Here is a 14,253-nt window from a genome sequence, read left to right on the forward strand (position 1 = left end):
TGTTTTAAGAAAGGGAGTAAGCTGCTTCTTCTGTGTCTGATTTAAAAGATCATACAAGCTAACCAAAACATGGGTTAACCAAGTAATGAAATAATTAGATTACACATGAACAACGTGACTTCCAGGGAGTAGTTTTGACAGCCTCCTTCTTTCACTCTATACATGAATGTTAATAATGAGGATAAAAGGTGGCTATTTAAGATCTCTATCTTTCTCCAAAAACAGCAAATAAATATGAAGAATCCAATACAAAATTAAGAAAATACCAGGTATCTGAGAAAAAATACATAAAATTGTGGTAACTTATAAGATTAGGAAAGGAAAATTTTAACCTCATCTCACCCCACAGATATAAAAGAAACTCTGATAGAGTTGCTTTTAATCCACTCATTGCCTTTACTCAAGCTTTACTGAATTTTTCAGGTTGGGGTAGGAAGGATTCCAAGCCTCCCAAAAGTAAAACTCTCCCCGCCCCCCCAAAAAAATCAACCACATAAACTGGATTACCTCAAACTGAAAATATCTATAGGCTAAAAAATTCAAAGGCAGGGGCTAGAAAGAAGGCTCAGTGATCAAAAGCACTGGCTGTTCTTGCAGAGGATTTGGGTTCAGTTTGCAGCACCCACATGGTAGCTTACAACTATCTGAAACATCAGTTACAGGGGGTCTTCTGGCCTCTGCAAGCAATGCATGCACCTGGTGTACTTACCTACAAGCAGGCAAAACACTCATATATATAAAATAATATGTATAAATAAATCAAAAAACTTTTTAAAGAAAACAACTTGGTAACTTAAAAATATTAACAGCCTGTTACACAAAAATTCTGAGGTTTTAATATTTTTTAAAAATATATCAAGGAGTCAATACAAAGAAAATATCCCCCCCCAAAAAAAACAAAATTTTTCACATAATGATAATTAATGTTGCATTATTAACAATACTGGACATTGGGAGCAATTAAATAGAATTGCTACATAAATATGGCATGCTCACCCAATGCAAATGTACACATGCACTAAGAATTACTTTCTTGAGTAGGTATAACGGAAAAATATCTGTTAGAACATTAAATGAAGATGCAATATACACAGATAACTATATCTACAGTATAATTACAAGTCTGTAACAAGGGGATTTTTAAAGCTAGAGGAAAATCTATGAAATGGGGTTTCTTATGTAGGATAACAGATGATGTTTTACTTACTTTTATTTATTTATTTATTTATTTATTTATTTATTTATTTATTTTTATTTTGGATTTTTGAGACAGGGTCTCCCTGTAGCCCCAGCTGGCATGGAACTCCCTATGAAGACAAGTTGGTCCTGAACTCAGAGATTCCCCTCTCTCTGCCTCCCAAGTGCTGTGACTAAAGGCTCTTGTGACCACACCTCGCAACAGGTGAATTTGTAACTTCTTATTACTACTATTTTTAAAAACAGCTAAAGGAGACAACCCACTATTGTTCTAAAATGATGGCTAAATTTGTTTTCTCCTCCTATCTAGAAGCCTTTGAGAGGGAACTGACACTGATTCTAGCTACTCCAACAGCTATCAAAGTACCTGAAAACAAATCCTGAGTCCATCACTCTCAAGTCCAGCCTTGGAGGACAAAAGAAAAATGAGGAGGAACCCAATAGAGGGATGCTTTTGGAAGCACTCATCAAGAAATCCCAATAGACTCTGATAAGACCATTTGAAATTTACCCTGTTCTGACTTTTTTTCTGGATCCCTGTCTAGAACTTGTAACGCTAACTACTCTTGCCATTACTTCTCCTTCACATCTCCTAGGCACCAATTAAGGACTTTCTTTTCTCCCTACTGATAAGAGTTGTGCAATCTGGGAGTCTTTTAGAGAGATCCACTGAAGGGGGTACTCCAACTGCCTCACCCTGCATCCCTGTTCAGCACGGAAGAAGCCAGAGAGGTCTGTGTCCCAATTCCCTATCCACAATTTGGATAAACACCTCAGAGGATGGTAAGAATAGGAGGTAGGAATTCACTAGGCATTTAATGTTAACACACACACACACACACACACACACACACACACACACACACAAAGAAAAGTAGCCAGTCTCTTGGCTAAAAGTCAAAGTGTCCTTGGGCCTCTTCAGCAACATACTCTGTTCCAAAGGCCAAAAATGTCAATTGGGAGCTTTTATCTAATCCCTAAAAGATTTTGGGGTTACCTCTTCAGAGGGGGGAATGTTAGAGTAGCAAAAAGCCCCATTTAAAAAAAAAAAGAAAAAGAAAAGAGAGTACATGAAGTTGTCAGAAAAAAGTGATAGGGAGATATGGGAGGAGTGGAGGGAGTGGGCATGGATTTAATCAAAACACCTTATATGAATATACAAAATTATCAATAAATTTTTTTAAATTGAAAAAAAAAATTTAAACTTTTAATAAACAATATAAATCAAATATAGTTAAAAGATCAAGTAATATACTCCAATTAGAAAGAAAGAGGGATTAAAACTGAAAGATTCTACACTTGAACAATCAAATAAGAAAAACTGAAAGGTAATTTACAAGCAAGGACTGTGTAGTTCTTTATAGGAAATCAGAAATTTATGAATACAAAAAGGTCGTGTGTTTTGCTCTACGAGGTAAAAGACAATTTAATTTTTTTTGGGGGGGGCTTTTGAGACAGGGTCTCCCTGTAGCCCCAGCTGGCCTGGAACTCACTATGTAGACCAGGCTTGCTTTGAACTCACAGCGATCCACCTTCCTCTACCTCCCAAGTGCTGGGATTAAAGGCATGCGCCACCATGCCCAACAATTTAAAATTTTTTAAATGTATTAAACAAATATACATCAAGATCATATTATATAAATCAATCATGAAAAATATTAAGAATGAGTTGGGTGTGAGGACACACTCCTTTAATCCCAGCATTAGAGGGTAGGGGATAAGCAGAGGCAGGTGGAACTCTGTGAGATCAAGGCCTACTCTACCTAGCAAATTCCAGACCACCTGGGGCTACAGGGAGACCCTGTCTCAAAAAGACAAGATGAGAGAGAGAGAGAGAGAGAGAGAGAGAGAGAGAGAGAGAGAGAGAGAAGAAAAATGCAATTTTAAATACTATTAAATCTGCTAGGAGGCAATATATATAGAGGGTAAGTTCAGATCATCCAATCAGACTACTTAAGATAAATTTGAGATGTCACTCACTATCTATGCAATTTGAATGAGTTACTTAACTTCTCCATATGTCATTTCTCTGTATAATGTAATTAAGGATAATACAGCTCACAGAATTGTTTTGTACACTATAAGAAATGTACATAATCAAATTACCACATGACTATATGTCATGAATACAAAAAACAGTAGTAGTTAATATTATCTACACCATAATTATTATTGTCATTGTATAGAGTCTGTCATTTAAAATGTAATTACATTTATTTTCTGAATAGGTTCCTAAAGCTGTCAATACTGAGGTATCCACTTAAAACACTTATAACTCTCAAATATATTGGTTTCAACTCCCTTTCACCATTTTCTTATATGAATGCCTCTAATTTAACTGAATAGTTCCACCTGCATAATCAACACTACTCCTCACATGCTATCTTAAAATACATTCATGAATTTTATACTAATCTTAACAATTTGTGGCCAATATAAATATTCAATCTAGGCGATTGGAGAGATGCTCAGTGGTTAGGAGCACTGACTGCTCTTGCAGAGGATCAATTCCCAGAACCTACATGGCGGCTAACAATTCTTTGTAACTCCAGTTCCAGAGGATCCAACGCCCTCCTCTGGTCTCTGCAAGCATTGCATGACACAGATGCACTTACACACATGCAGGCAATACATTCATAACATAAAATAAAAATAATTTTTAAAAAAATTTAATTCAATCTAACAATGCAGTGACCACCTTCCTCTGTTCCTTGAATATTTTTCATCTTTTTTCTCTACTGACTTTGTTATTTTACACTTCATGTATTTAAACATTAAAATGTTAACTTTAATTTCCACAATGTATTTATGGGTTTTAGGTACCAAGATGGCCAAATCTGGAGAGCCTGAAAATATTCTAATTTTTTTTTATTTTTTTAGCAACCCCAAAACATCATCCTATACTGCATATTGACATAGGCCTGTAATTGTACCACTTGGGAGGCCGAGACATCAGAATTACAAGTTTGAGGCCTAGCTTTGGCCACATAGCAAGAACCTATATCCAATGAATGAACGTTTATGTATGCACACACGCATCATCCTTTAACACTCTGCATCCTAGTCACCTGTCCCTACAACCGAGTTAACAGAATGTACTGAATTAAGACCAATAGACAGGTGGCTGTCTATACTTAGAACATCAAAGCCATCCAACATCTGATCTGCAATTTTTAAAAAATATTTTATTTATTACTTTTATTTTATGTGTATGCATGTATTGCCTGCATGTATGTATGTGCACCCCTGACGTGCAATGCCCCCAGAGGACAGAAGAGCCTGTTGGATCCCCTGGAACTGGAGTTACGGACAGTTGTTAGCTGCCATGTGGGTGCTGGGATTCGAACCCAGGTCTTCTGCAAGAACGGTCAGTGTTCTTAACTGCTGAGCCATCTCTCCAGCCCCCTGACCTGCAATTTTTAATCTGCTTGTCTACCTTACTATCCTATTATACTTGTGTCCTTATAAAAAATAAACACTGAATTTGCGTATCATCTGCACAGATTTGATAGATCAACAAACACTTCCTTTCTCATAGAAACAAATGGATATATGGATATTATGGAATTATGGAAGGATTCATGCCTCTTTCCTAGTAGCATATTAACAGAATGCATGAGTTAAATGTATCTTTGTTTAAAATGAATATTGGCTTACTTTGGAAGTTGTATCAAAGAATGTAAAGAACCTAGTATTGAAAGTCCATTATTAGTACCTAATCCAATCTATGCCCTAAGAAAACCAATACATTGGTTAAAATTTCTCCCTTCATGATATGGGGCCTTGCTAGCAAAGACTCTGTAAAGGTTAAAAGTTGCACCCTCTGTGATCTACCCACAAGGGTGTCAAAGAAATGTCATGGTTGGGCATCTCAAGCTGGTGAAAACTCCAATTTCAGGTCTTGAGCAGGAACCATAGGCAGTATTTAAGAACTGTTTTCTAAGATTAGAAAAGAATAAAACCCTTTTATCTAGTAACTGTTTCTTGGTATCCTGAAATTTCTGCCTTGTGCTATAAAAAGAAACAAAGTAATTGAAATGCTACTCAATAGCCCATAAAATTGTAAAATTATCTTGTGAATTAAAATATATATGACTAATGATAATTTTTAATTAATCTAATTAACTATATGTATGATTAGATAATTTTTAATTAATCTAATTAATTATATATACATACATGCCTGCATGTATGTAAGTTCATCCATGAGCTTACTGCCTACAGAGTCTAGAAGCAGGCATCAGATACCCTAGAACTGGAGTTACAGATGGTTGTTAGCTGCCATTTGGAGGTCAGGAACTGAACCCAGGTCCTCTGCAAGAGTAGTCAGTGCTCTTAACTGTTGAGCTATCTCTCCAGCCCTATAACTAACAATAATCAATCCTCCCTGCCTCCCTCAAAAAAAAGAAACAAAAAAACATTTCAAAGTCAGACCTGGAAGAGAAAGGTGACTCACCCCTGACTTGGACAAGTTCTAAACTGGCTGCAAAACAAGGAAAGGGAAAGCAGTTTCAACAGAGAAACCGCACAATTCCATACTGGAAATGAGTGAACAAAATGCTCAAAACTAGGTCTTTTCCACCCAAGTGAGGCACACTGAACCGAATTACATTAGTAATGAAACAATGAGTACTAAACAGCCCAGGAACTACAAACAGGAAAGGAAGTCGAGTAATCTGCTGAAATCACCATGGATGACGTCGCAAACCCAGACCTGGCTCTAAAGCTTTGTTTCTCAGGGCCTGACTTCACAAATGGCTATTTCAGGTTGTTCAGCCCCAGCAACTATATCTTATTCATGATTGTATCCTTGTCCCTAATCTAAAAAGTTATATCTAATTGAATAGTAACCATAGAGAAATTTTAAAAGAAATCATAACTTAAGTTGAAATTGCCTTATTACCAGATTCTCAAGAAGAATTAGTCTTTGCATCATACTTTTTCCTCACCTGAATGTTAGACATCAATTAACTGACTATTCACAGCATCTCTACCACCAAATCACTTAAACCATTCATATTCTTAAACTTGTAGGAAACAAAACTTCAACAATGTCGAATGAAGGCACAACCACCAAGGATCATACTAGCTATATCAATATTCCTATTTTGGCAAATCGATGCTGCCCCCTTCTGGATCCTTTTGGAGATTCTATGATGCTAAAAGTAACGTAATAAATGGAAAATAAAGTTTTTAGCAAATATATTAAAGAGCTTAACTTACATAAGTCCACATGCATAGATATAACATTAGTACTAAATAATTTATTTTCAAAGTTTTGCAAAAATTCTTCTCTAAGTAGTTTTAATAACAGAAAAACACCTCTGACAATTTAATTGTCAATATGAATGAGAAAAGATATTAGGTATATATTTACAAAAGGTAAACAAAATCTGACATTTTAAAAATGTCACATTTTCTATCCCCTTCCGTACTCATTCCCTTTACTTCAAAAGTAAACCAAGATCTGAACTTGGGACTTACTCTTCTAGTTCAATTTTCATACTTCCTGTGATGGATCACTTCAGTTGTCAACCTGAATTATCTCCCTTGAACTGGTCTGTGGCCATTTCTGTGAAGCATTTTCTTGACTGTTGAGTGATGTGGGAGGGCCCAGGCCACTGTGGGCAGTGTCACCCGTGGGCCAGTGGGCCTGTGTTGTATAAGAAAGTAGGCTAAACACAGGCCAGAGGAGCAAGCCTGTAAGCATTGTTTTTCTATGTTTTGTGCTTCAGCTCCTGCCTCCAGGTTCCTGCCTTGAATTCCTGACTTCCCTCAGTGATGAACTGTCACTTGGAAGCTGTAAGATGAAATAAACCCTTTCTTCCCTAAGTTGGTTTTGGTCAATGTTTTTTGTCACAGTAATAGGAAACAAACTAGGACACTACCTACACATGTATCCATGAATAGGCTGTATGGATTTATGTGTTTTTAAATGTAAGTAAAGTTGTATTACTTTATCATACACACAAATGTTCCATTCTAAATTTGGTTCCCCTCTACAACTGAGAATTAGCTGGAAAATGGAAAAAAGCCCATGCAAAGACCACTTTTCCTTAAAAAGGAAATATTCTAGAGGGTCACTCCTGTTAACATCTGGCTTTTTATTGCTGCCAATCCTATATATACGCTCTCTTAAGGGAAATGTTTTATAATGAACTCTTGGTACTTTAAAACTTTTCTTCTTTTAGTATTTTTCAGAAAGTCTATTTCCTTTCTCTAACAACCACCTATGTGAGAACAAAAAATTCTAAGTCTTGGTAAGTAGAGACTACACGAGAATTTGTGATACAAGGGCAAGGAAAGGCAAACTAAAGCTGTGGGAGGGAAGGTGTTGAACAAGCTCATGTCTTGCACAGTCCTAATGAGCAAGGCTTAGATGGAGTTTTCAGCTACAGCACCGAAGGTCTTAGAAACATCTTTTGGTCTCCACTCTCCTAGAGTTCAGCTGTCAATAATTTACCCAAGTCAGTCTTGAACAGCTGTTCAAATTTTCAAATTGGTCTATATCTCCTCTATGTGACTTAAATTTCTCAGCTGTCAGAACAAGGTTAAAATGAAATGTACAGGCCTGAAGCATTAAAGCACTACAATTTTTTGTAAGAGGTTGGTTAGATGGCTGAGTACACAAGAGCACTTGCTTCACAAGCATGAGGATCTAAGTTCAAAGCCCAGAACTCGCATAAAAAGTCAGGAGAGAGAGGATAGGGTATCTTCAGACCTTTGGGGATATTTAAACTGCTCTAAAAAGATCCTTGACATTTCACTCAATAATTATTTTCCAAATTGCTATTAGGAACATGTCACGTAATTTAGAAGATAACAGTAAGTAAAAATTACCAAGTTCACGGTCTCTCTATTTTCCCAATAGCAAATGATCATAATTTTGACTATAAGTTACTACTACCTTACTGTTAAAATTGAGAGAGTTTGGTTGGTTCTCTCATGATAGCTCCTTTAAGTTACTATGGTTTCCATTTATATGCTAATAGCATCAGAGGCCCCTCTACCATGGTGAAACCTTATCTTAGATAAAGCAACTTACGCTGCAGTTTTCGGGTGGGACCAGAAGTTGAGTGATCTCGCCACCATGAACACAGAAGATATGTTTCATTTCTCCAGAGAATATGTCCCAAATTATGACAGAAAAATCCACACCTCCAGATATCAGGTATCTTTGATCATAGCGAGCTGAGACCTGATGAGGATACAGCAAACATGTGACTTTGTTCCGATGACCACGGAGAGTTCTGTGAGGGGGCCAACCTGTGAATGAGGTTTGAGATTTTAAATGGGGACATGAAAAGTCTCAAAATGCTTCAACATATAAAAGTAAACATGAAATGTCAGAAGAGGTATGAATTTTATCTTCTAAAACCACTCTCTGAAGTACAGTAGCTACTATTTACACAGCTAATAAGCCTTAGATGGAGCTAATCCAGATGCATAGCTGCTGCACAGTCGAACTGTCATAGTTTAAAGAATTGGTATAAAAAGAAATAATGTAAAGTATTGCATTCATAATTTCCATATGGATTACAAATAAAAACTACCAAAATTATCAAAATTTGCTATATTGGGCTATACGATATACAGTATTACGGGCAATTTCATGTTTCATTTCATTTTTTAACAAGGATATCAGGAAATTACATATATAGTTTACCTTAGATTTCTACTGAGTAGCACTGTTCTACAGTATTATTAATATGGCTGATAACACAGCTACTTAGCAATCAATGGAAACAACTAATAATTTATGAAACTATTCATAAATGCCAAGAGATAAAATTTGAATGCTTCCTTTAATTTAAAGACACTGCATGGTATTTATTCCAATAATGGGTACTTAATATTTTATCATCTGAACATTTAACTACCAATTACCTACTACACTAATAAGTGTAACATAATGACATTCTCAACATCAATGTCAGAGTTCTCAAAACACTTTAGACACTGGTAAATTGTCCAAATACCTCTTCTGAGCATGTGTTCCCCTTGTAATAGCTGAACTATAGCAGTCTGGGTGGCAGGTACAATAATTATGCTTCCATCTTCCCGGCCACAAACAAGTCGTCCGTGCGCTGGTATATACACACTGGCAGTGACTTTAAGAGGTTCGTTGCTGTTGGGAATCACACTTAGTTGATCTATAATTCCAGCAGGACAAGGCTTCAGCTTGTCAAATGCCTCTTGCAAACTAATAGAAGTTGTCATTTTTAGCCCTGTATAAGTTTGGTTTCATATAAAATAAATACATTTAGGTTAAAAAAAAAAAACACAAAGATAATTGAGTCATTCAATAAATTACCGAAAGGTTACTTTTATCAAATATAATTCTTAGAGAAAAATTCTATATTAACATTATCATGCCAGGAGTGCTGGTGCATGCAAAGGCAGGAGGATCTCTGTGAGATCAAGGCCAGCCTGGTCTACATAATGAGTTCCAGCCCAGGTGGGACTATAGGGAGACCCTGTCTCAAAAAAGAAAAAAAAATTATCACATTTTAGTCAATGGTTATGATTCAAAATGTTAAAACAAATTAAGAAATCAATGCACAATATTTACTATTAGCTTGGCATGATCACCTACGTATTTAATCCCAGCACTTAGGAGGCAGAGGCAAATGGATTCTATAAGATCAAGGCCAGCCAGCCTGGTCTACATAGAGTCCCAAGCCAGCTGGGGCTATAGAGAGACCCTGTCTTAAAAAAAAGAAAAAAAAAAGATTTACTATTACCTTCATCACCTTCCTGTTTTTCAGCTATGTCTGATATGCTCCAAATATTTAATCGTCCAGAAGAGTCACCCTGAATTAACAGCTTATAGAAATATTCTTTGCATCCATAAAAGAACCGAGTCACAGGAGGACAAACTAGCAACTGTCAAAAAAAAATTCAAATGTATTTAGCTATATTTGGAATCAAAGTATTTCATATAATAACATGTTTTCAAATAAAGGCTTAGATACCTTGCTTCATATCCTAGTTTTAAGAGTTCTACGAGCATGATTATTCAATATATTTTCACATGATTATATAACATCAATATACACACCAATTCTAGTATAGCATAAATACTACAGGAACCAAAAAACTGTATTTACAGCCTTTCTCTAAAAATTATGTTTATAATGTTTTGTTCTTCTCTATAAAAACTGGTTACTAGCTACCACAAGGTAATTTACTTAATTGCCTATTATTGAATAATTAATATATTCTGTCACTCTTTACCAAAAAAGAAGTCTTTACTTACAAGAGCAATAAAAAAGCTCATTATTCCTATCATTTTTGCCCACTGATAAGTAACTAAGAACAATATGAAAATCAAACTACCAAACTTGGTGGGCCCCAACTAGTGGGCCCATTTTAAAAAATAAGGTCAATTTTCAACTAACAGCATTGTACTTGATTATATTTATAGAACCAATGTTAACAAACTAATAGAATCTTAGTCTGAAAAACAATAATTTTCAGTTTTGAAACTTACAGTTCACAAATAATCTAGGTACAGCATTTGGTTACTTCACAAAAAGTATTAGCCTCTGGAAACAAGATCTAACAAGGATAGCCAGTTATTTAACTTTACTTTAAACCTTGATCATTTTAATTCAAAAGTACACATTTAACAGGGCTTTGCTATACCAGCTATGATAACCAATATGCCACATTTCAATGTATGACTATCTCTTACCATATCATACATACATTTTAAATTAAAATGTACTAAGATGTACTAGAGAGCTACATTTAAAGAAAAATGATAAGTACACGAAGTGGTTAATACTGGTTGTCAACCTGACAGGATCCAGAATCTGTGACGATACAGCCTCTGAATACATCTGTGAGGGATTCTCTAGATTAGGTTAATTGAGGAGGGAAGACCCATCCTTAATGTGGAGAGTACCAGTTAATGGGCTGGGATCTACAAGCGCAGAAAAACAGAAAGCAGCTGAGCACCAGCATTCATAGCCCTCGGCTTTCTGCCTGTGGATGCGATGTGAGCACTGCCTAATACTGCTGCCACCATGACTTCCTCAGCATAATGGACTGCACCGCTAAACAGTGGGCCACAATAAACCCTCCCTTCCTTAAATTGCTTTTATCAGGTATTTTATCACAGAAATGAGACAAATAACTAATATAGCATGTTATTTTTTGTTTTGTGTAGGTTTTTTTTTATGCAAGTCACTATCCCTTAGTTTAAGTGGAAGTGGCTGACTGAGCTGACAGTAGCAAGGAAATTAAGAAACATACAAATTCTATATATGCAAAATAGTCATAGGAAAAAAAACTCAATTCTCTTCATCCCATTTATGGACGGGACAGAAGATTCAAGTCAATGAAACTGGAACCCATAATAGTAGCATAGGAAGCTTTCCTTCCAGAATCAAAGCTCCCTTCTTACTGCTCACACAGCACAAAGCTGAAACTCCAATAAAAGGCCTATTGCATTTCAATTGTAAATGGATAGGAAACAGGCTTTTAGAAACTGTAAGTTTCTACTTTGATAGAGAAAAATATTTTATTTTCATTTTTACTCATTATTTAAATCAGTAATTGACTTTGGGGATATGTTGCAATGAGTTATTCAAGAAGCAAACTAGCATTAGTCAGCATGATCACTATTATCTTTGCCTTTCAAACTGTCTGTCCCTGTGCTTTTAACTGCATAAGTATAGAATAAATTAACACTCAATACAAATTTTATAAGTCAATTCCAATACCTAATAAAGTCAAGACACATATACTCTTAAAGGCAAGTACTATTTAATAGATACATTATGTATTTTAAAATAAGCAAATTTTGAAATGTGTTTGCAATTAACCACAACAAAATGCTTTGCAAATGCTAGCATTCCTAGATTTTATTGAATTTTATTTGAATCCTTCAAATGCTTAGACACCAAATGATCGTTCAATGTAACTATCAATTATAAATTTTACCTCTTTATCTTTTCGATCCAAGAAGCTATGTTGTACAGGAGGGATCAAATTTTCAACCGCTTTCCCCACATCACTGCGGAATGAATCACTAGCTGGAAGACAGCTGAAAAGAGGAAAAATATAATATCCACTTAAAATACTGATACTCAATAATTTATTCCACATCATCATAATAAGCATTTATGCCAACAGACAAAAAAGCGGGGGGGGGGTGTATTTTGAAGTTTTAATTAATTTAAGCTAGGTATTAAATAACTGTTTAAAAAATTCCTCCTTGAGGGCCAGAGAGATGGCTCATGGGTAAGGGAGTTTGCCTGTAAGCCTGACAACCTGGGTTCAATCCGCATAGTAGAAGAAGACAACCAACTCTCATAAGTTGTCCTCTGACCTACACACACACACACACACACACACACACACACACACACACATGCAATAAATTAAAAATAAAGAAATAAACAAACAAACAAATGTAAGAAAATCCTCTTTGAAACAAAAATCCACCAAGTTGGTTTTTGTTTTTTTTTTACACACACACACACACACACATATGCAATAAAAAAAATAAAGAAATAAACAAACAAACAAATGTAAGAAAATCCTCTTTGAAACAAAAATCCACCAAGTTGGTTTTTGTTTTTTTTTTTTTTTGTACTTACAAGTATGGATTATAACCCTACCTTAAGACATCCTGAGGTTAAATATTTATACTACTTATGTTTCATACTTTAGAGTTACATATCAAATTCTGAATTCTTTTGCTAAAAGATTAGCTTCTGATCTGTTACATACCTGGCAGGGAGTTTGTAAATGTAGCTTTGCCCATTTTCAGTCCAAATGATGACTTTATCTGCAGACACGAAGTCCCCTCCGGTCCACCCTTAAGACATCCTGAGGTTAAATATTTATACTACTTATGTTTCATACTTTAGAGTTACATATCAAATTCTGAATTCTTTTGCTAAAAGATTAGCTTCTGATCTGTTACATACCTGGCAGGGAGTTTGTAAATGTAGCTTTGCCCATTTTCAGTCCAAATGATGACTTTATCTGCAGACACGAAGTCCCCTCCGGTCCACGTCTGTCCATTTTCACTAGGGCCCGAGCACAGCAGGGAATAGTCTCCAGCATCGAACACCTAGGAGAAACCAGAGTTTCAGTCTACTCCAGGCTTCTGTGAGCCCAGTAAGATATGGAGCCATTTCAACTAACATGAAACATAAGAAATCTTCTGTAAACATATTTAACAAACTCAAGTCTTCAAAAGTATACTGTTGCAGATGGTGACATTTTCTCTGCGATCTGGGGCATGGACATCTTTACTAGGTCTCCAGCTATGCATGACCGCTGCACAATCAGACAATGAACTATAACAAATGCAATAGGAGTGTCTCCTATCCAATAACAGGAATCCTTAGCCTTTCCTGTGTTGAGGGAAGAATCACTCTGAAAATAAGGCCAATACTAGAGACTCTGAAATACAAAATGGTTCTAGCCCAGTCTGGTCTACATAGCGAGGTGGGGCTACAGGGAGACCCTGTCTCAAAAGATTTAATAAAAAAAAAAAAAAAAGGACTTCATCTTATTAGTAATCCTATATGAGAAAGTTGTTGTAATTTCACCAGCTACAGAAGTTACTGACATTTAATAGACTTACTTTTCAGATAACAGAAGTTAGTGACCTTGCATAGCCTTTCCTTTGTGTCAACAGAAGCTACTGCCCTTGGATAGACTTTTGTAAAGAAGCACTATGTTCACAAAGTTCCTTTACAATTATCTTATTTGTCCCTTAGAATCACTGAAAGATGCAAGCAGGCAGGTATTACTATCCTGATCTACAGTCAGGAAACCGACACAAATAGCACTCAAATTACCAGCTCAAAGTCACATATCAGTACGCGATAGAGTTTGGAGGTATGAGAACCTTGGTCTTACATTTCCTAGCAGACTTGTTCTTTTCACCACTTTCAATATTTGACTTAAAAAGGGACGGGATGGGGTTGCTGACAGCACAGTGGACAGTGGCAGGGATAGCAGAGTATGGAGGCTCTAGTGGGAGAGGAAGGCTGTCTACCTGACGAGTTTGTATTCATGCTCAGATGCCGA

At 36.0% G+C, this 14,253-nt stretch overlaps 1 protein-coding gene across 3 annotated transcripts in view; it reads right to left on the reverse strand.

The window, feature by feature from the left end:
* Wdr7 (WD repeat domain 7) overlaps positions 1 to 14,253 on the reverse strand; it is a 359,330-nt gene that overhangs the window by 301,266 nt on the left and 43,811 nt on the right. For all 3 annotated transcript variants that reach the window (XM_008855378.2, XM_008855377.2, XM_008855376.2), the window contains exons 8-12: positions 13,140 to 13,285; positions 12,148 to 12,250; positions 9,942 to 10,083; positions 9,177 to 9,425; positions 8,243 to 8,463 (exon numbers count right to left, since the gene is read on the reverse strand). In XM_008855378.2, the coding sequence (XP_008853600.1) occupies positions 8,243 to 8,463; positions 9,177 to 9,425; positions 9,942 to 10,083; positions 12,148 to 12,250; positions 13,140 to 13,285 (861 nt within the window). The remainder of the gene's footprint in view (positions 1 to 8,242; positions 8,464 to 9,176; positions 9,426 to 9,941; positions 10,084 to 12,147; positions 12,251 to 13,139; positions 13,286 to 14,253) is intronic.

Source organism: Nannospalax galili, unplaced genomic scaffold (genome assembly GCF_000622305.1).
Source record: "Nannospalax galili isolate Female #2095 unplaced genomic scaffold, S.galili_v1.0 scaffold567, whole genome shotgun sequence".
In the NCBI taxonomy this organism is placed as follows: Eukaryota; Metazoa; Chordata; class Mammalia; order Rodentia; family Spalacidae; genus Nannospalax; species Nannospalax galili.